Source organism: Budorcas taxicolor, chromosome 1 (genome assembly GCF_023091745.1).
Source record: "Budorcas taxicolor isolate Tak-1 chromosome 1, Takin1.1, whole genome shotgun sequence".
Taxonomy (NCBI): Eukaryota; Metazoa; Chordata; class Mammalia; order Artiodactyla; family Bovidae; genus Budorcas; species Budorcas taxicolor.
The window spans coordinates 103,870,798-103,892,736 of record NC_068910.1 but is presented as its reverse complement, the minus strand read 5'-3'; the positions used below and the strand labels follow the sequence as shown (position 1 = coordinate 103,892,736).

The 21,939-nt window shown below is 38.5% G+C and overlaps 1 protein-coding gene across 1 annotated transcript; it reads right to left on the bottom strand.

Annotated features, from left to right (window-relative positions):
* Nucleotides 1-643: 643 nt before the first annotated feature.
* Nucleotides 644-6,895, bottom strand: LOC128053603 (elongation factor 1-alpha 1-like). Its single transcript, XM_052646111.1, has 2 exons — nucleotides 6,885-6,895; nucleotides 644-2,021 (listed from the first exon to the last, which is right to left on the bottom strand). Exons 1-2 carry the CDS (start codon nucleotides 6,893-6,895, stop codon nucleotides 644-646), a joined length of 1,389 nt encoding a protein of 462 aa, XP_052502071.1.
* Between the last annotated feature and the right edge of the window lie 15,044 nt (nucleotides 6,896-21,939).

The window sequence follows — 21,939 nt, the reverse complement described above, 5'->3', positions numbered from 1 at the left end:
AGATGTAATAGGCATTAAACAAATGGAGTTAGAAAAATCAGATGCAAGAGGAATATATATGGTTTAAAATACAAATAGGTTCTATAAAGCCATGGATCATACTGCTGCTAATTTTTTCTCACAATATCAGACAAGAAATTAGTCAGGAATGTCACATTTGACCATAAAGAGCCCAGAAGGGCCTCTTAATCTGAGCAAGAGTAGGTGGTACCTGGACCCTGTAGAGATTCTTTCCATGCACTTATTGGACAATAAACCAACTCAGAAGTAACTATGCTCTACTTATTATTCTAAGTTTTCACTGATAAATTATCATATCTCACATAGGCCCATGGATTCAATAACACACTTTTTCTTTGGCTCATTAAACTTTTTTTAAATGGGTCTCAAATTCTGTGACAGATTTTTGGTCAAGTTGTTTTCATTAAAAAGTACTGATTTTAAAAACTAATAACTTCAACTGCCACACACAAAACATATGGTCCACAAAACATTCTCCTTTCCTTCTGAAGGTTTTACGGTGCATTGTGATCATTAACCAGTCTTTTACAATTAAACTTAAATGGCCGTTTGAGACAAGCAGTTCTGAGACTGTTCTTCCACCACTGATTAAGACTGGAGTGGCAGGTATTGGGGATAATATTCATTTAGCTTTCTGAGCTTTCTGGGCAGACTTAGTGACCTTGCCAACTCCAGCTGCCTTCTTATCCACAGCTTTGATGACACCCACAGTGCCTGTCTGTCTCATGTCACACACAGCAAAACAGCCCACGGGAGGATAGTCAGAGAAGCTCTTGACACACATGGGCTTGCCAAGAACCATATCAACAATGGCAGCATCACCAGATTTCAAGAATTTAGGGCCATCTTTCAGCTTTTTGCCAGAATGACAATCAATCTTCTCCTTCAGCTCAGCAAACTTGCAAGCAATGAGAGCTGTGTGACAGTCCAGCACAGGTGCATATCCAGTGCTGATTTGGCCTGGATGGTTCCAAACAATCACCTGAGCTGTGAAGCCAGCAGCTTCCATGGGTGGGTCATTTTTGGTGTCAGCAGCCACATTACCACGATGACCATCTTTGACAGATACATTCTTGACATTGAAGCCCAGATTGTCCCCAGGAAGGGCTTCACTCAGTGCTTCATGGTGCATTTCTACAGACTTCACTTCAGTTGATACATTGACTGGAGCAAAGATGGCCACCATGCCAGGTTTGAGGACACCAATCTCCACTCGACCCACAGGGACAGTACCAATACCACCAATTTTATAGACATCCTGGAGTGGCAAACACAAGGGTTTGTCAGTTGGGTGAATTGGTGGCAGGAGGCAACCCAGAGTTTCAAGCAGAATGATTCCACTGGCATTGACATTTTTATGGGTGACTTTCCATCTCTTGAACCATGGCATGTTAGCACTTGGCTCTAGCATGTTGTCACGATTCCAGCCAGAAACTGGCACAAATGCTACTGTGTTGGGATTGTAGCCAATTTTCTTAATATAGGTGCTGACTTCCTTAACAGTTTCCTCATATCTCTTCTGGCTGTAGAGCAGCTCAGTGGAATCCATTTTGTTAACTCCAACAATTAGCTGTTTTACACCCAGAGTGTAAGCCAGAAGGACATGCTCACGGGTCTGCTGGTTCTTGGAAATACCGGCTTCAAATGCACCAACACCAGCAGCAACAATTAGTACAGCACAATCAGCCTGGGATGTGCCCGTAATCAAATTTTTAATAAAATCTCTCTGTCCTGGGGCATAAATGATAGTAACACAGTACTTGCTGTCCTCAAATTTCCACAGGGAGATATCAATGGTGATACCATGCTCACATTCAGCTTTCAGTTTGTCCAGGACCCAGGCATACCTGAAGGAGCCCTTTCCCATCTTGGCAGCCTCCTTCTTGAAGTTTTCAATTGTTCTCTTGTTGATCCCGCCACATTTGTAGATCAGATGGCTAGTTGTGGTAGACTTCCCTGAATCTACATGCCCAATGACAACGATGTTGTTGTGGGTTTTCCTTTCCCATCTTTGCTTAGGTTTAACAGTGTTTTTCATGACACCTGTGTCCTGGTGGCAAACCCATTGCCAAAAAGTGTGCCAATAACACACTTTTAGTCAAATTGTTTAAATAGATTAGGGCCCCACAAAAATATTTCCCTGGGTCTTTTTTTTTTTTCCAACAGTGGCTATGACTAGAATTCATTCTCATGGACACACCTAATTATAAGGGTGGATGGAAATGTAGTTTTTAAAGTACTAAGTCAAGCAAGAATAGAAAGTATTTGTGTGGAGTGTGTATGTGTGGATGGCTAGCAATTCTATTACTGAGAGTTAGATGATGAATATGAACATGTAAGTTATCGAGTATGTTACAGTGTAAAATGTGTTTTACAGAAAAAGTTGAAATGAGAGATGGGAGTGTCTAATCTATGTTAGACTCTTAATAACACTTAATAGTGGGAGTAAAGCCATGTTCATCATAAGACTAGTTTTGATCTTATTTTGCCCATAATGGATTACTTTCTTATCTTCATACAAACTTGTGTCTATAATGAATTATTCTCTTCTTTGCTTACTTAATTTCAATTCATTGTTTAGAGTCCAGGACAATTAGCATTTATTCAATTGAGCTCTCTTTTCTCACTGATTATTCCCTCTAGTTTTTCTGAGCACTTTTGTTTATGCTTTAACTATTCTGCCTACCTCATTCTATACTGCATCACACTGAATAGTGCATATTCCTTGAAAACAGGATTCATCACTTACTTTTTATCTTTGAATCCCATAATGCTTACTGTTGACTTAAGTTTAGGAAGTCCTCTACAAATGTTTGCTGAATTTTACTTTTAGGCCTGTTCACCTTGAAAAGGTGGGGCTTCCTAGGTGGTGCTAGTGGTAAAGAACCTGCCTGCCAATGTAAGAGAAATAAGAAATGTGAGTTCGATCCCTGGGTCCGGAAGGTCTCCTGGAAGAGGACACAGGCACTCATTCCAGTATTCTTGTCTGGAGAACCCATGGATGGAGGAGGAGCCTGGCAGGCTATAGTCCATAGAGTTGCACAGAGTCGCACATGACTGAAGCGACTTAGCACAGCACAGCACAGCACTTTGGAAAGGTACCAAAGGCTCAGCTATTAGTAAGCAATTGTGTCTTAGGAAGATTCATACAACTGAGTTTTGGATGTTTTGGTGTAAAGATATAAATTATTTAGAATGAACTAATTTGAAATATTTCTTGTCAGCTACCATGGAGTTAGCCAAGAAAAATTAATTTTTAATCCTTTGTTTTTCAAAGGCCTTTGCATTTAGGATTAACTGAATATAAAAAAAGAAAGTCATAGAGAAAAAATACAGCAAAATTTTTATAGACATTTTTCTGATGCTTAGTACATAATGGTGTATTATCAGCCTGGCCCATTACTTTAAATCACTAAAGAGCCATTAACATTTTAATAAAATAAAATGTCCCTGTCTATCTACAAAATAAAATTGCTGGGGAATTTATAAGTCATTTGAATTCTAATTTAGGAAAATTGATTTCAAAATGCCAAAATGATCACAAATCTTACAAAAGTATTTAGAAACACAAGGATGAGGATGGGAGCCTATCTTGTGAACAAGGAAGAAATTTCAGGTAAATAACTGGAAAACTCATTTTCAAACCCTTTTGCCAGGACTGAATATAGAAGTTGTGACAGAGGCTTGAGGACCATGGGACAGCTAGATATTCTGACTCTTTCCCTTTTCTTCAGCTTTCCCTATGAACTACAACTGGTGAAAGGGAAGGGGCATTAGCACTTAATCTGTAATTCCTGATGTCACAGGACACATAGTAGCTGACCCAGAGGGTGGTGTTCCCCAAGATGGGACCTACAGTTTCAAAATTAATGGCAAACTGGTCCACACGGGAAATTTCTTGGTAAGTCACCAAAAATCTCTCAGATGTAGCAAATTGCACTTCAACTCCAGTGTCAGAGGGTTTACTTGGAACAATGCACACAAGCCCTTTCATCCTGAAACAGAACTTCTCTGAAATATTTTACAGGGAAGCCAGTAGGATTTGGTCCATTGGTGAACTTAGATCACAGTTAACAGGAGCACCATCCTTTCCTTGACTAACTGCTGCATTTATTATATTTTATTCAAGTTGTTATTATATTATTAATTTATTTGCCTTAAAGGGGGAGAGCATTGAAGTATTACCACTCTATTCCTTTGTTTGATGGACAGTATGAAATGCTTTTTCCTTGTATCATCTCATCCTTAAATTATTGGCTATAGTATGACTACAACATGGAGCCTGATGTCAATCTTCTCTATTACTTGGGAAGCCTACAATGCTTCCCAAGAATGTTTGATATTCCAAATAGCAGTCACTACTGAGTCTCACAGATAACTTCCAAGCTCAGCCCCTTCATTATCTCTGCTTAACATTTGGTGTCTCAGCTTGGTGCTATGTGGCTGGCATTTGCTTCTTTCCTTTTATAGCTATATGAAGTTTGTATGCATACCCAGAGACCTGCTAGCAGCAGACCTATTTTGAAAGAACAATAAAGTAAATAAATTCACTTTGATCTTTTTATACCATATTCAATGTACCATCTTAAGGTTGGTAGAAGCAGCAAAATCACAGACAGATATATCTTTTGAATTTCATGTTTATGAAATATGAAGATTGTGCCTTAGGGGGAGTGGTAAAATAGGTGGAAGGAGGGGCTGATAAAGGAGAAGGCTGTTTAAGAAAGTAGGGCTGGGACTTCCTTGGTGCCTCAAGAGTAAAGAATCTGCCTGCCAATGAAGGAGACACGGGTTTAGGTTTGCTCTCTGATCCAGATAGATACCACATGGCATGAAGCAACTAAGCCCCTGCACCATAACTATTGAGCCTGTGCTCCAGAGCCTGGAGCTGCAACTATTGAAGCCCAACAAGAGAAACCACGCAATGAGAAACCTGAGCCCGGCAACTAGAGAGTAGCCCCCCGTCACCACAACTAGAGAAAAGTCAACACAGCAACAAAAACTCAGCACAGCCAAAAATAAATAAATAAATGCAATTATAATTTTAGGTTTGATACAGGATACAGGATGCTTGGGGCTGGTGCACTGGGTTGACCCAGAGAGATGATATGGGGAGTGTGGTGGGAGGAGGGTTCAGGATTGGGAACTCATGTACACCCGTGGTGGATTCATGTCAATGTATGGCAAAACCAATACAGTATTGTAAAGAAAAAAATAAATAAATAAAAAATAAAGAGCAAAAAAATAATAAAAAAAAAAAAAAAGAAAGAAAGTAGGACTGGAGAAAGACTTGGAGAAGACACTGGTCAGCTGGTGAATGAAAGAAGGGTGTGTGACTTCTACGGCAGCGGTGGACTAAAGGAGGGGAAGTTTACCTACAAAATCTCTATGTTACACCTGAGCTAGCAAGGAAATGTAACATTTGAAGCTACATTTACTGAGCTAAAAGAGAAAAAAATAGAACAGAGACAAAAATCTGAGTGAGATACTCCCTCTGTTTTTAGTGGGAACAAGATCAAAATATTACAAAAAGCAGAAATATTTACAGCAAAAAATACCAATAATGTGACTTAATGGAGATTTATTTGCATTGTATAGATTAATAAAGTCTATAGTCACTTTCCAGAAAAAAATATCATAACCTGGACCAGATAGTTTATTTTGCCAAATATGCTATATTTATTCAAATATATCTTTCTCTTGTGATTGTTACTAAAGACTGGCTTAAAATGAAGTATCCTTTACTAATAAAAATATTGCCTCTCACTACATGGTTACTTTTCAATGATATTTTTCTAGAAAATTATATCTACAAGTGCACATCTGAAAGAGAGGGTTATTTCAATTGCATCTGTTTCAGGCTGTGGACCTTTTTGTCTGGAACTTTCTAAAAATGGACGTTTGAAATACTGTTCACTGTATTTCAATATTAATGTTAGTTGAGATATTTTGTTAAAATTGCAAGCCAGTTCAGTAGTATGAACTCACAGAAAAATTCATTCTTATTTTCTATTTCCTATTTCTGCTACTGCTGCTGCTAAGTTACTTCAGTCATGTCTGACTCTGTGTGATCCCATAGACAGCAGCCCACCAGGCTCCCCTGTCCCTGGGATTTTCCAAGCAAGAAGACTGGAGTGGGTTGCCATTTCCCTCTCCATATAGTACTAAATGTGTAATTTTGTATGTATTAACCAAAAAAGACATTAATTTAACACTTACTAAATATGTACTAGTTTGGCTGACATTCAGTTCAGTTCAGTTTAGTTGCTCAGTCGTGTCCAACTCTTTGCGACCCCATGAATCACAGCACGCCAGGCATCCTTATCCATCATCAACTCCCGGAGTTCACCCAAACTCGTCCATCGAGTTGGTGATGCCATCCAGCCATCTCATCCGCTGTCATCCCCTTCTCCTCCTGCCCCCAATCCCTCCCAGCATCAGAGTCTTTTCCAATGAGTCAACTCTTCGCATGAGGTGGCCAAAGTACTGGAGTTTCAGCTTTAGCATCAGTCCTTCCAAAGAACACCCAGGACTGATCTCCTTCAAGTGGACTGGTTGAATCTCCTTGCAGTCCAAGGGACTCTCAAGAGTCTTCTCCAACACCACAGTTCAAAAGCATTAATTCTTCGGTGCTCAGCTTTCTTCACAGTCCAACTCTCACATCCATACATGATCACTTGAAAAACCATAGCCTTGACTAGACAGACCTTTGTTGGCAAAGTAATGTCTCTGCTTTTTAATCTGCTATCTAGGTTGGTCATAATTTTCCTTCCAAGGAGTAAGTGTCTTTTAATTTCATGGCTGTAGTCACCATCTGCAGTGATTTTGGAGCCCAAAAATATAAAGTCTGACACTGTTTCCACTGTTTCCCCATCTATTTGCCATGAAGTGATGGAACCAGATGCCATGATCTTCATTTTCTGAATGTTGAGCTTTACGCCAACTTTTTCACTCTCCTCTTTCACTTTCACCGAGAGGCTTTTTAGCTCCTCTTCACTTTCTGCCATAAGGCTGGTGTCATCTTCCTATCTGAGGTAATTGATATTTCTCCTGGCAATCTTGATTCCAGCTCGTGCTTCTTCCAGTCCAGCGTTTCTCATGATGTACTCTGCATATAAGTTAAATAAGCAGGGTGACAGTATATAGCCTTGACGTACTCCTTTTCCTATTTGGAACCAGTCTATTGCTCCATGTCCAGTTCTAACTATTGCTTCCTGACCTGCATAGAGGTTTCTCAAGAGGCAGGTCAGGTGGTCTGGTATTTCCATCTCTTTCAGAATTTCCCACAGTTTATTGTGAGCTACACAAGGTTTTGGCATAGTCAATAAAGCAGAAATCGATGTTTTTCTGGAACTCTCTTGCTTTTTCAATGATCCAGCGGATGTTGGCAATTTGGTTTCTGGTTCCTCTGTCTTTCTAAAACCAGCTTGAACATCTGGAAGTTCTCGGTTCATGTATTGCTGAAGCCTGGCTTGGAGAATTTTGAGCATTACTTTACTAACGTGTGAGATTAGTACAATTGTGCGGTAGTTTAAGCATTCCTTGGCATTGCCTTTCTTTGCAATTGGAATGAAAACTGACCTTTTCCAGTCCTGTGGCCACTGCTGAGTTTTCCAAATGTGCTGGCATATTGAGTGCAGCATTTTCACAGCATCATCTTTCAGGATTTGAAATAGCTCTACTGGAATTCCATCACCTCCACTAGCTTTGTTCATAGTGATGCTTTCTAAGGCCCACTTGACTTCACATTCCAGGATATCTTGCTCTAGGTGAGTGATCACACTATCATGATTATCTTGGTCATGAAGATATTTTTTGTACAGTGCTTCTGTGTATTCTTGCCGCCTCTTTTAAATATCTTCTGTTTCTTTTAGATCCATACCATTTCTGTCTTTTATTGAGCCCATCTTTGCATGAAATATTCCCTTGGTATCTGTAATTTTCTTGAAGAGATCTCTAGTCTTTCACATTCTGTTGTTTTCCTCTATTTCTTTGCACTGATCACTGAGGAAAGCTTTCTTATCTCTTCTTGTTATTCTTTGGAATTCTGCATTCAGATGCTTATATCTTTCCCTTTCTCTTTTGCTTTTCACTTCTCTTCTTTTCACAGCTATTTGTAAGGCCTCCCCAGACAGCCATTTTGCTTTTTTGCATTTCTTTTCCATGGGGATGGTCTTGATCCTTGTCTCCTGTACAATGTCACAAACCTCATTCCATAGTTTATCAGGCACTCTATCTATCAGATCTAGTCCCTTAAATCTATTTCTCACTTCCACTGTATAATCATAAGGGATTTGATTTAGGTCATACCTGAATGGTCTAGTGGTTTTCCCTACTTTCTTCAATTTATGTCTGAATTTGGCAATAAGGAGTTCATGATCCGAGCCACAGTCAGCTCCCAGTCTTGTTTTTGCTGAGTGTATAGAGCTTCTCCACCTTTGGCTACAAAGAATATAATCAGTCTGATTTAGGTGTTGATCATCTGGTGATGTCCATGTGAAGTTTAAATCATTATAACAAGGCTCAAACACATTTTTATTAATCACAATAGGAACCATTACAATCAATACATTTCTACCAATGTGAAATAAATTTATTTATTCCTGTAGGATAAAAATCTGTGTTTCAGGATTTGACACTCTTGCAAAGCATTTTCTGCATCCTGCCGTTTGTGGAAGCATTTTCCCTGCAAAGAGTTGCCAAGATGCTTGAAGAAGTGGTCATCGATTGGTGAGACATCTGGTTAATATGGTGGAGAAGGTAAAACTTCACAGCCCTATTCGATCAACTTTTGAAGCATTGGTTGTGCTATGTGCAGTCGGGCATTGTCATGGAGAAGAATTGGGCCCATACTATTGACCAATGCCATCCACAGGGGTTGCAGTTTTCAGTGTATCTCACTGATCTGCAGAGCATACTTTTCAGATGGAAAGGTTTCCCTGGGGTTCAGAAAGCTGTAGTTGATCAGACTTGCAGCAGATGACCCAGCAGTGACCATGCGTGAATTTGATGCAAGTTTGGCTTCGGGAAGTGCTTTGGAGCTTTTTAGTCCAATCACTGAGCTGGTCATTGCTGGTTATCAAAAATCCACTTTTTATCACATGTCATATTCTGATCTAGAAATGGTTTATTGTTTTTGCGTAGAATAGGAGAAGACAAACTGATAATTTTTTTGAGGTTTCTGTCAGCTCATGAGGCACCCACTTACTGAACTTTTTTACCTTTTCAATTTGCTTCAAATGCTGGGTTCTTTGGCATCTTCTCTTGTAGTTATAAGAGGCTCAACTTCAATGATCCTTTCAGTTGGTCACTGTCAACTTCCAATGGCTGGCCACAATGCTCCTCATCTTCAAGTCTCTCATCTCCTTTGCAAAAACTTCTTGAACCACCACGGCACTGTACATTCACTAGCAGTTTCTGGGCCAAATGCGTTATTAATGTTGTGAGTTGTATCTGCTGCTTTATGATCCATTTGAACTCAAATAAAATAAGAAAACTGCTCAAATTTGCTTTTTGTCTAACTTCATTTCCTTAGTCTAAAATAAATATAAAATAAACAGCAACTAATAAGTTATTAGCAGAAAATAAATAAATAAAGCAAGAAATGTGCATTAAAATGATGTATAACATAACCGTATTTATTTACGAATGTATTCCAATAACAAAAGGCAAAGTTCAGCAATTCAAAACTGCAATTACTTTTGCATTAACCTAATAAGTACTTTCCAGGTGGTGCTAATGGTTAAGAACCCACCTGCCAATGCAGGAGACATAAGAGATGTGGGTTCGATCCCTGGGTCAGTTCATGTTTGGGATCGCATGTACACCCATGGTGGATTCATGTCAATGTATGGCAAAACCAATACAGTATTGTAAAGTAAAATAAAGTAAAAATAAAAATTTTTTTAAAAAATTGTAATAATAAAACCTTAATCCAAAAAAAAAAGGAGAAATATCCCCTGGAGAAGGGAATGGCAACCCATTCCAGTATTCTTGCCTGGCAAATCCCATGGACAGAGAAGCCTGGCAGGCTATAGTCCATAGAGTTGCAAAGAGTCAGACAAGACCGAAGTGACTTAGCACACAATAAATGCCTAGAAAAACTATAATATGTGTACATATGCATATATATATATTAATTCCCTATGTAACTGCATTTTCTGAACTGTGTGGCTTTATAGAAGATGAAAAACAAAAAATGTGAAATTTTTAATACACTCTATTGTATGCAGCAGTTTTGAGTTCACAGCATAGTAAATTATAGAGATTTAGAAATTATAGAGATAATTCAATATAATTATAGAAATTATAGAGATTTCTATATACCCACCCTGTTTTCCCTACATATGCATAGCCTTCTTCAATATCAAAATTCCACACTGGAGTGGTACATTTGTTACTGTTGATGAACTTACATTGACATATCATCACCCAAAGTCCACAGTTCACAACAGGGTTCACTGTTAGTTTTGTACATTCTGTGGGTTTGGACAAATGTTTAACATGTGTACACCAATATAGTATCAAAGTAGTTTTACTATTCTAAAAACCCTCTGTGCCCTGCCTATTTATCCCTCCCTCCCTCGCAGCCAATCTCTGACTACCACTAACCCTTTTTCTGTTTCTACAGCTTTGCCTTTTCCCAAATGTTTTATAGTTGATATCATACACTATGTACCTTTTCAGACTGGTTTTAATTACTTAGTAATGTACCTATGAATCTTCCATATCTTTTCATGGCTTGAAGCACATTTATTTCAGCTCAAAAAATCATTCCATTGTATATTTCCAGGGGCACAACTGCTGCATTATATAGTAAGAGTATATTTAGATTGTAAAAAACAGCCAGACTCTCTTCTAAAGGGGCTGTACCATTTTGTATTCCTAACAGCAATAAATAAGAGTTACCATTGCTCCCCACTCTTGCTAGCATTTGGTGTTGTTAGTGTTTTGGATTATAGTCATTCTAATAGATGTGCTGTGATATCTCCGCTGTGTTTCAGTTTTTAATTCCTTCATGGCATATGATACTGAGTATCTTTTCATATGCTCATTTTCCATCTGCATATTTGCTTTGGTGTGTTTTCTATTCAGATCTTTGTTGTTTTCATTTAGTTGCTAAGTCATGTCCAACTGTTTGCAACCCCAAGGATTGCAGCCCACAAGGCCCCTCTGTTCATGAGATTCTTCAGGCAAGATACTGGAGTGGGTTTCCATTTCCTTTTCCAGTTCAGATCTTAGGTCAATTTTAAATTGGATTATTTCTTTCTTATTGTTCAATTTTAACAGTTCTTTATATATTTTGCATAGCAGCCCTTTATCAAATAGCTCTTTTGAAAATATTTTCTCCCAAACTTTGGCTTTTCTTCTCACACCCTCTCTTGAAGAGAGGGTATATTAAATATTAATTAAGTCCACCTTATCAATTCATTTCTCCCTGAATTGTGCTTTTTGTGATGTATCAAAAAGAGGCATCGCCATACTTATAGGATCACAACTAACTGTGTGGATCACAACAAACAGTGGAAAATTCTTAAAGAGATGCATTACCTGCCTTACCTTACCCTACCTGCCTCCTGAGGAATCTGTATGCAGATCGAGAAGCAAAAGTTAGAACTGAACATAGAACAATATACTGGTTCCAAATTGGGAAAGGAGTATGTCAAGGCTGTATATTGTCACCCTGCTTATATGCAGAGTACATGATGCAAAATGCATGATGGAAGCATCATGCTTCCAGCACAAGCTGGAATCGAGATTGCCAGGAGAAATATCAGTAGCCTCAGATATGCAGATAACACCACCCTTATGGCAGAAAGTGAAGAAGAACTAAAGAGCTTCTTGATGAAAGTGAAAGAGAAGAGGAGAAAAGTTGGCTTAAAACTCAACATTCAAAAAACTAAGATCATGACATCCGGTATCATCAGTACATGGCAAATAGATGAGGAAACAATAGACACAGTGAGACTACTTTTTTGATCTTCAAAGTCACTGCAGGTGGTGACTGCAGCCATGAAGTTAAGAGACACTTTCTCCTTGAAAGAAAAGCTATGACCAACCTAGATGGTATATTAAAAGCAGAGACAGTACTTTGCCAACAAATGTCCATGTCATCAAAACAATGGTTTTTCCAGTAATCATGTATGGATGTGAGAGTTGGGCCATAAAGAAATTTGAGCATTGAAGAACTGATGCTTTTGAACTGTGGTGTTGGAGAAGACTCTTGAGAGTCCCTTGGACTGCAAGGAGATCCACCCAGTCCATTCTAAAGGAAATCAGTCCTGGGTGTTCATTGGAAGGACTGATGCTAAAGCTGAAACTCCAGTACTCTGGCCACCTCATGCGAAGAGTTGACTCATTGGAAAATACTCTGATGCTGGGAGGGATTGGGGGCAGGAGAAAAAGGGGACGACAGAGGATGGCATCACCGACTCGATGGATGTGAGTGAACTCCGGACGTTGGTGATGGACAGGGAGGCCTGGATGCTGCAATTCATGGGGTTGCAGAGTTGGACATGACTGAGTGACTGAACTAAACTGAACTGAACTGACCAAGTTTAAATTGAGTTGTTTGTTGTGTAATCATCAGCTCTGAGCTTAAAGAAAAAAAAAATATATATATATATTTTATGTGACTAAGAAAAGTAGGGGGGGGGGGGGGTTTCTCCTTTCCTCCTCTTTGAGAACCCCAGAATCCTATCTTCACTTCAAGAGCCCCAGACCCCTTTCTCCTCCTCAGGTACCCTAGACTTCTTATCAACCTGCCTAGGAATTGACTCTCTCAGTCACAAAGAGTCAGACACGACTGAACAATTAAACTGAACTGATACTCACAGGAAAAACTTTGGGTCAGACCTAGGGTTTTTTCCCCAAATTCACCTGTTCTTTGCACATTGATGTTCAGTTGTTCCAGCATTATTTGCTTAAAAAAAAAAAAAAAACACAACTAATTGCTCTATTGTTTTGCTTTGGCTTTTTTGTCAAAGATCGGTTGACCATATTTATGTGGGGCTATTTCCATGCATTCTATTCTGTTCTGTAGATTTACAGGCTTCCCCACTGGTTCAGTGGTAAAGAATCTGTCTGCAATGCAGGAGATGCAGGAAACATACTTTCAATCCCTGAGTCAGGAAGATCCTCTAGAGAAGGACATAGCAGCCCACTCCATTATTCTTGCCAGGAAAATCCCATGGTCAGAGCCTGGCAGGCTACGGTGCATAGGGTTGCAAAGAGTAGGACATGACTGAAGTGACTGAACACAGCACATCTGTCTATTATTTAACCAGTATCACACTGTCTTGATGACTAGCTTTATGTTAAGTCTTAAAGTCTAGCAGTGTCAGTTATCTGATTTTGTTCTTCTCCTTCAAAATTGTAGTGGCTACTCTGGGTCTCTTGCTGTTCTATAACAAGTTTAGAAGTCAGCTGAGTTCAGTTCAGTCGCTGAGCTGTGTCTCACTCTTTGTGACCCCATGGACTGCAATATGCCAGGCTTCCCTGTCCATCACCAACTCCTAAAGCTTGCTCAAACTCGTGTCCATCAAGTCGGTGATGCCATCCAACCATCTCATCCTCTATTGTCCCCTTCTCCTCCTGCCTGCAATCTTTCCCAGCATCTGGGTCTTTTCCAGTGAGTCAGTTCTTTGCATCATGTGGCCAAATTATTGGAATTTCAGCTTCAGCATCAGTCCTTCCAATGAATATTCAGGACTGATTTACTTCCGGATTGACTGGTTTGATCTCCTTGAAGTCCAAGGGACTCTCAAGAGTCTTCTACAACACCACAGTTTGAAAACATCAATTCTTTGGTGCTCAGTTTTCTTTATGGTCCAACTCTCACATCTATATATGACTACTGGAAAAACTATAGCTTTGACTGTACAGAATTTTGATGCAAAGTGATGTCTCTGCTTTTTAATATGCTTTCTAGGTTAGGCATAGCTTTCCTTCCAAGAAGCACGTGTCTTTTCATTTCATAGCTGCAGTCACCATCTGCAGTGATTTTGGAGTCCAAGAAAATAGAGTCTCTCACTGCTTCCACTGTTTCCCCATCTATTTCCATGAAGTGATGGGACTGGACGCCAGGATCTTAGTTTATTGAATGTTGAGTTTTAAGCCAACTTTTTCACTTTCCTCTTTCACTTTCATCAAGAGGTTCTTTACTTCCTCTTCACTTTCTGCCATAAAGGTGGTGTCATCTGCATATCTGAGGTTATTGAATTTCTCCTGGCACTCTTGATTTCAGCTTGTGCTTCATCCAACCCAGCATTTGGCATAATGTCATCTGCATGCAAGTTACATATGCAGGGTGACAATATATAGCCTTGACGTACTCCTTTCCCAATTTGGAACCAGTTCATTGTTCCATGCCCAATTCTAACTGTTGCTCCTTGACCTGTATACAGATTTCTCAGGAAAGTTTAGAAGTAGTGCATCAGTACAGTTTAGAAGCTTAGAAGTAGTACATCAGTATCCACAAAATAACCTAACCGAATTTTAGGTTATTGCATTGAATCTATAGATTTTGTGTGGGTAAAACTTACATTTCAAGTCTTTCTATTTGTGAAAATTGAATATTTCTCCATTAATTGATTCTTTGATATATCTCTTTAGAGTTTTGTAATTTTCCTCCTACAGATCTTAAATATGCTTAATTATACTCATACCTGAGTGTTTGGGGGTTCTCATATAAATAGTATTATATTTTAATATAAAATTCCACTTGCTCATTGCTCATACATAGAAAAATGATCAACTGTTGTATATCAACCTTATATCCTTCAGTTTTGGTATAACTACACATTATTTTGAGTAGTCATTTTGTTCATTCTTTTAGGTTTTCTATGTATTCAAGAAGGTTATCTGAAAACAATGAGAATTTCTTTTCCCAGTCTGCATATATTCTATTTCCTTTTTCTGTCTTATTGCATTTTCCAGGAGTATTAATACAATGTTGAAAAGCAATGGTGACAAAGGACACCCCTGCCTTGTTCCAAATCTTAGTGGGGAAATTACAAATTTCTTACCATTCAGTATGATGTTACCTTTAAGTATTTTGTAGAGGATCTATATTAAGTTGAGGAAATCCCCCTCTATTACTAGTTTGCAGAGTTTTTATTATGAATGGTATTAGATTTTTTCAAATGTTTTTCTATACATATTGATATGATTATGTAATTTTCTTCATTATCCTTTGATGTAATAGATTACATTAATTGGTTTTAAAATGCTGAACCAAGACTGCAATACCTGGGACAAATCCTCTTGAGCACTGTGCATAATTTTTGTATACATTGTTAAATTTTATTTGTTAATGTTTCATTGGGAATTCTTATATCAATGTTCATGTGAAATATTATTATGTAGTTTTCTTATAATGCCTTTGTTTTGGTATTAGGGTAATTCTGACTTCATAGGATGGGCTTCCCTGATGGTTCAGATGGTAAAGTATCTGCCTGCAATGCAGGAGACCCAGGTTTGATCCTTGGATTGGGAAGATTCCCTGGAGAAAGGAATGGGTATCCACTCCAGTATTCTTGCCTGGAGAATTCCATGGACAGAGAAGCCTGGTGGACTACAGTCCTTGGATGGCAAAGAGTCAGACACAACTGAGTGTCTAACACAGGGAGGGACTTCATAGAATGAGGTAGGGACCATTCACTCTGCTAAGATGAAGACAGTATTAGAGTATTAAGAGCGGAGATTTTATCATTCAAAAGTATTTGTATTTTTCTATTTGATCAAAGTTTGTGGCTAATAAACCTGGATTAAAGTCAGAAAATTATGTTCTTGGATTCTTCCCTTGCCAGAAGTTTAAAAAAAATTCTTGTGTAACAAAACAATGTGGGCTTTCCTGGTGACTCTCTGGTAAAGAACCTGCCTGCCAATGCAGGAAACAATAGTTTTTTCCTGGATTTGGAAGATCCCCTGGAGAAGGAAATGGCACACCACTCCACTCCACTCCACTCCAGTATTCTTGCGGGAAATTCCATGGACAGAGGAGTCTGACGAGTTACAGTCCATGCAGTAGCAAGTGTCAGACAGAACTTAATGACTAAACAAATAAAAATTAGGTGTTTTTACAGCACAAAATAATTTTCTTCTGCTTGTTTTCATTTGTTCCGTGAGATATTTCCCTTGCCCTTTTTGAACATATTAATTAAAAATTTAGGTTATCATTTTAGATCCTGTAGCTAGTGGCAACATCTTATAAAACTAAATTTAATTAATGATCATAACTTCTTCTCTAACTACAGGGTGATTCCCGAACAAGAATTAGAGAAATCAGGGACCCTCAGGGAGAAAACCAAAAGTAACAACTTTAGAGAAAGTCTTTTAGGGAAGCAATATTAAGACAATAAGTCCTGATGGTTTAGAAACATTCTTAAAGTTGGGTTCCAAGGATATTAAGTCATTACAATTTTTTCTTATATTAGCATGAATTTAGAGTATGATACATTTCATAGAGCTAAAGGAGTTAGACTATCACAATTATTTCCACAGCACGTGAACACATGTGTGCACACTCACATGCACCCACATATACATATATCACACACATTCCATGAAAATTTCCATTCATATCCTCTTTAGTCCCCCTTAGGAAGGAGCACTGAGTGCCTTAATGAAACCAAACCTGGAACTTCCAAGTTTGGCTATGGCCATGCTGGGAGAGAACTCTGTAGCTTGCAGCACTGACGAACAGAACTTTCTGTGATGATGGAAACATTACGTTATGTATAAATATTAAATATATATGTTATAATTATGTATATGTACATATAGTATATGTATATATGATACATTGTATACATATAATACATATATATACTATCTATAATATGGTATAATATATATATGTAATATTTAATACTATTGCACTAGCTGTATGTGGCTAATGGAGTATGTGGAGTGTGACTAAGAATGACAGAAATAGAGCTTAAGTTTCATTTAATTATATTAATTTAAACTAAAATTTATAAGGTGACTAGCAGTTACCATATTGACAGAATAATATATAGACTCTATACTTTCTTCATGATTTTCCCAGGAGTGAGCTCCTGCTTTACTGCTCTATCACATGGTACTTAACTCTGGCTACACATTATAGTAGCCTAGGGAGTTTTAAAAACATCAACTTTTTAGCTTCATGATGATTTTATTGGGAATCTATGGCTCAGAATAATTGCTGCAGCCCAAGTGTGGACTCACAAATCTTTCCTTATCTCTATTAGTACAGGTGCAACCATTTAAACTAGAAGCTATTCAAAGCCTTGTGATAACAGGATGAGAATAGGCTGAGAAGATGCATTTATCCCAATCACTGATTCTCAAATGTGTTCACTGGGATCCTAGATCCATAGAAGAGAGGAGAAATTTTGCTATCAAATAATCTGAGATATTTTAAATAAAATTTCAAATGAAGAAGTCAAACTTCTTTATTATAGAATTTCTCAGAAAGTTTAAATACTAATGTATCAACCATTTCTAAGAAGAATAAGGATTCCCCTGGTGGCTCAGATGGTAAAGAATCTGCCTGCAACGCAGGAAATCTGGGTTTTATCCATGGATTGAGAATATCCCCTGGAGAAGAGATGGCTACCCATTCCAGTATTCTTGCCTGGGAAATACCACGGACAGAGGAGCTTGATAGGCTAGAGTCCATAGGGTCACAAAAAGTCAGACACAACTGAGTGACTAACACACTTTTCAAGAAGGATAAGGTGTACCAAGGTGGCTTTTTTCTTACAATTTTCTTGGCCAGGATTTACTTCTAGAGTAGTGTTTCACTGATTATATCTTGAAAACAAAAAAATATTGGTAAACTGGCTTATGAAGTAAATAAATTCTCCGATTGTCAAACTGAAAGATCAAAGTCTGATTTTATTAAGGGAATGGGCAAATTTGCTCACCATATTTATGCTAATTTCATTTTAGCTAATTCCCTCAGTAGACACTGACTGATTATATTCGAATGCTTGGTTTCAAGTCTAGATTCTAGAGTTCAGTTCAGTTCAGTCTCTCAGTCGTGTCCAACTCTTTGCAACCCCATTAACCACAGCATGCCAAGCCTCCCTGTCCATCACCAACTCCTGGAGTCCACCCAAACCCATGTCCATTGAGTCAGAAATGGCCAAAATTGCAGTCTTGCTTCTACCATACTCAAGAAACTATGAGTGATCTGAAATTTTACTCTGCTTGCAAGCTAACAACTTAGCCTGTCACAGTATCATCATTAGTGGAGAAAGACATGAAACTACTGAGTCAAAGACAGAGGAGTTTTTATTGAAAAGCACAGAAGGCATCATGAACTTCATGTTCAATGTGTTCCTCTTCACCCTGGGCCCAGAATGCCATGCTGAGAGGTACAAATAGATGCTATATAAACAGTAGGTTCACATCATAGTGAGGAACTTGGAGCTTAAGAAGTCCCTATCTTATGAGTTGTTGGTGTCAACCTGCCCCAAAAGTTCCCTGTAGAGAGACATTATCATAATTTTCCTAGTCTGAAAACAAATCTATTGCTCTGGAAGAAGATGTTGCTATTTCTATCTTCCAAGGCTGTTTGCTATACCAACGTCCTTGAATAGACTGTTGCTATTGTTCAGTTGCTCAGTCATGTCCAAACCTTTGCTATCCCATGGACTTTGCACATCAGGCTTCCTTGTCCTTCACTGTCTCCCAAAGTTTGTTTAAATTCATGTCCATTGAGTTGGTGATGCCATCCAACCATCTCATCCTCTGTCACCTCCTTCTCCTCCTGCCTGCAATCTTTCCCAGCATCAGGGTCTTCTCCATTGAGTTGACTCTTCATATCAGGTGGCCAAAGTATTGGAGTTTCAGCTTCAGCAGCAGTCTTTCCAATGAATACTCAGGGTTTATTTCCTTCAGGATTGACTGTTTTGATCTCCTTGCTGTACAAAGTACTCTCAAGAGTCTTCTCCAACACCACAGTTTAAAAGCATCAATTCTTCAGTGCTCAGCTTTCTTTATGATCCAACTCTCACATCTATACATGACTACTGGAAAAACCATAGCTTTGACTGTATGGACCTTTGTCAGCAAAGGGATGTCTCTCCTTTTTAACATGCTGTCTACGTTTGTCATAGCTTAAATGGCAACCCGCTCCAGTATTCTTGCCTGGAAAATCCCATGGATGGAGAAACCTGGTAGGCTACAATCCATGGGGTCACAAAGAGTCGGACATGACTGAGCAACTTCACTTTCACTTTCTTCTTCCAAAGAGTAAGCATCTTTTAATTTCATGACTGCAGTCACCATTTGTAGTGATTCTGGAGACCAAGAAAATAAAGTCTGTCACTGTTTCCATTGTTTTCCCATCTATTTTCCATGAAGTGGTAGAACTGGATTCCATGATCTTAGCTTTATCAACGTTGAGTTTTAAGCCAACTTTTTCACTCTCCTCTTTCACCTTCATCAAGAAGCTTTTCAGTTTCTCTTTGCTTTCTGCCATTAGGGTGGTGCCATCCTTGAACAGATAGTTTGGAACAAAAAATATCCATGTTTCTCCACAAAAAGTGCAGAGATTCAGAAGGACCATGGAGAGCTGCTTTCCAACATTATTCACTGGCTGCAATACCTCTCCAAATTTCAATCAAATAATCACTGAAATAGCAATCACATCTGCTTTACAGAATTTTTCAATATATTAAATTGTTCCAGTGCCAGAAAGTACATCTAGCTCAACAAAAATTAAATTTCTGTATAAATCTATAAAAAGTCTTCCTGTTTTGCTCAATGGTATCATTTTATTCATTATCAAACACATATTATTTATATTTATTAGCTACGGTAAACTGTTACTTTCTTATTGCATAAAAACAGCATCAATGCAGAAACCCTCCTCTCTTTCTCTTTTCTTTCAATTCTTTCCCAGATATGATCCATAACCCTCGAACCTTACATGTAGCTCTGGCATCAGAAAGATACAACACATCCACTGTGGTTTTACTCATTTTGTGAAGTCAATACTTGTTCTTGGATATCAAAGCCTATCGTGCCCAGATCCATGATGAGGCCCTGGCATTTCCAGCTGACCTTTGAAATTTTTAGAATTGAAAGTATCAACATGAAAAAACAAACAATGTCTTTCTTTCTCAAACACTTTAGTCACAGCAATTTCTGCTATGATTTCAAGAACATGCATCTGAATCCAGTTTCAACACTGAAATTTTGTTTTATTTATATCTTTATCCTTAAGAGAGTATAGGAACTCTCTAATGGGATCTGAAAGGGAATTGTCATAAATAAGGTGTAAAAAGCATATCCAAGTTAATATCTTAAAATGTTTTCTGTTGTATATGGAAAGGATCTGGAGATAGAGAACTTAACCTGCATTGTCTGAGTGGAACCACTGTAATCACAAGGGTCCTTATAAGAGGGAAGCTAAAGGGGAAATGCTGGAAGAAAAAAAAAAAGGCAAGATGATCACAGAAGCAGAGAGAGAGAGGGAGTGTCCATTGCTGGCTTTAAAAATGCAAAATACAGTTGTCTCACAGAAGCTTATAAACGAAAAAAAGTCAAGGAAATGGGTTGTCCCCTAGAACTTCCAGAAGGAACATAACCCTCCAGTTGTTTAACCTCTGTAACTGTAAGATAGTAAATTTGTGTTAAGCCCCTAAATGTGTGGAATTCATTAAAGTAGCGGTAAAAACGAATATAGCATGCTTGTTTTGTAAGACTCTGGCCAAGAACATAATAATACCATGGTAGCTGTGCTTTAAAAAATAGTTCTCCAATTTTGTCTCCTGTTTTAATCTTACATTACATATTCTATAGAAGAGAAATGGGGAAAGGAGCAAAGCATCTGGATATTCTAACCCTAAAAATCTGTTGTGGCAGATAGGAAAATGGATCACTCAAATCCTATTCAAGATAGGACTCATGGTAAGTGTCAGTGCCCTGACTCAAGCTGGCAGTCTCAGTCTTCAACCATTCACTGAAGCTGTGCTGGTTTGGCCTGATAGAGGACAGAACTACCCTGGTCCTCACCATGATTCAGACATTTGAAACATGCAATGTAAATAACAGATATAAGGACTGAGGCATTGGATATCGTCACCAAGTTGCATTTATTCCTACAGGCAGATAACAAAAAGTTGAAGGCAGGTGCTAAGAACTGAAAACTTAGTGTGAGAACCAGAGTCTCTGGGAATACAAAGATGCTCCATCTTACACAGCAGAAAAATAGAAAAAGGTGAAGGTTAGTATAAGAATTTTAGTCAAAGTGGCTGAATTTCAAAGATCTTTGAAACAACTGAGGTAGGTCTGTTATGCCAAAGTTAGGACCCAAATTAGGAAAAGTTGGGCCTTTGACACATTATTTGAGGACATCTGTGTGACTGTCTCCAAAGACTCTGACTCCTCATATTTTTCTAAAGCACTTGAAACAAAGAACTGATCTATCCTGCCTCTCTCTGTTTAGAGCTGGCACTTACTTCAGGAAGAAAATACAGATACTGTTTCTCACAAGGCATAGTTGCTACCTTATGGAAATACCCCCACCTTTTCTCCTGCAGACTAGTGGTTAGAGTTAAGTGGTTGCATAACCCAGCCATGCCATGCTGGGACTAATAGGAAAGCAGAGAGACTAGATCCTGAAGTCAGTGCTGGAAAAAGAAAGCATTTATCACTAGGAACAGTGAAACAGGGATCTGAGGGTGCCTGATGGAAGGAACTGAAGCATTCTGTTGACTCAGGGCACCATCTCAATAAACAGGATTTAACTCCCTGACAAGATTCCCCAGGGCACACTGCAAATTTGCTGGATCTAGAAACTTAGAAAATGTAATGGCCCACACTGAGAGAGATTAAAATGCATACATTGCCAGCATAGATAGGAAAGGGATTAAAGGTCAAGGAAAATGGGCACACTTAAAGGGTTTACAACATGGCTCA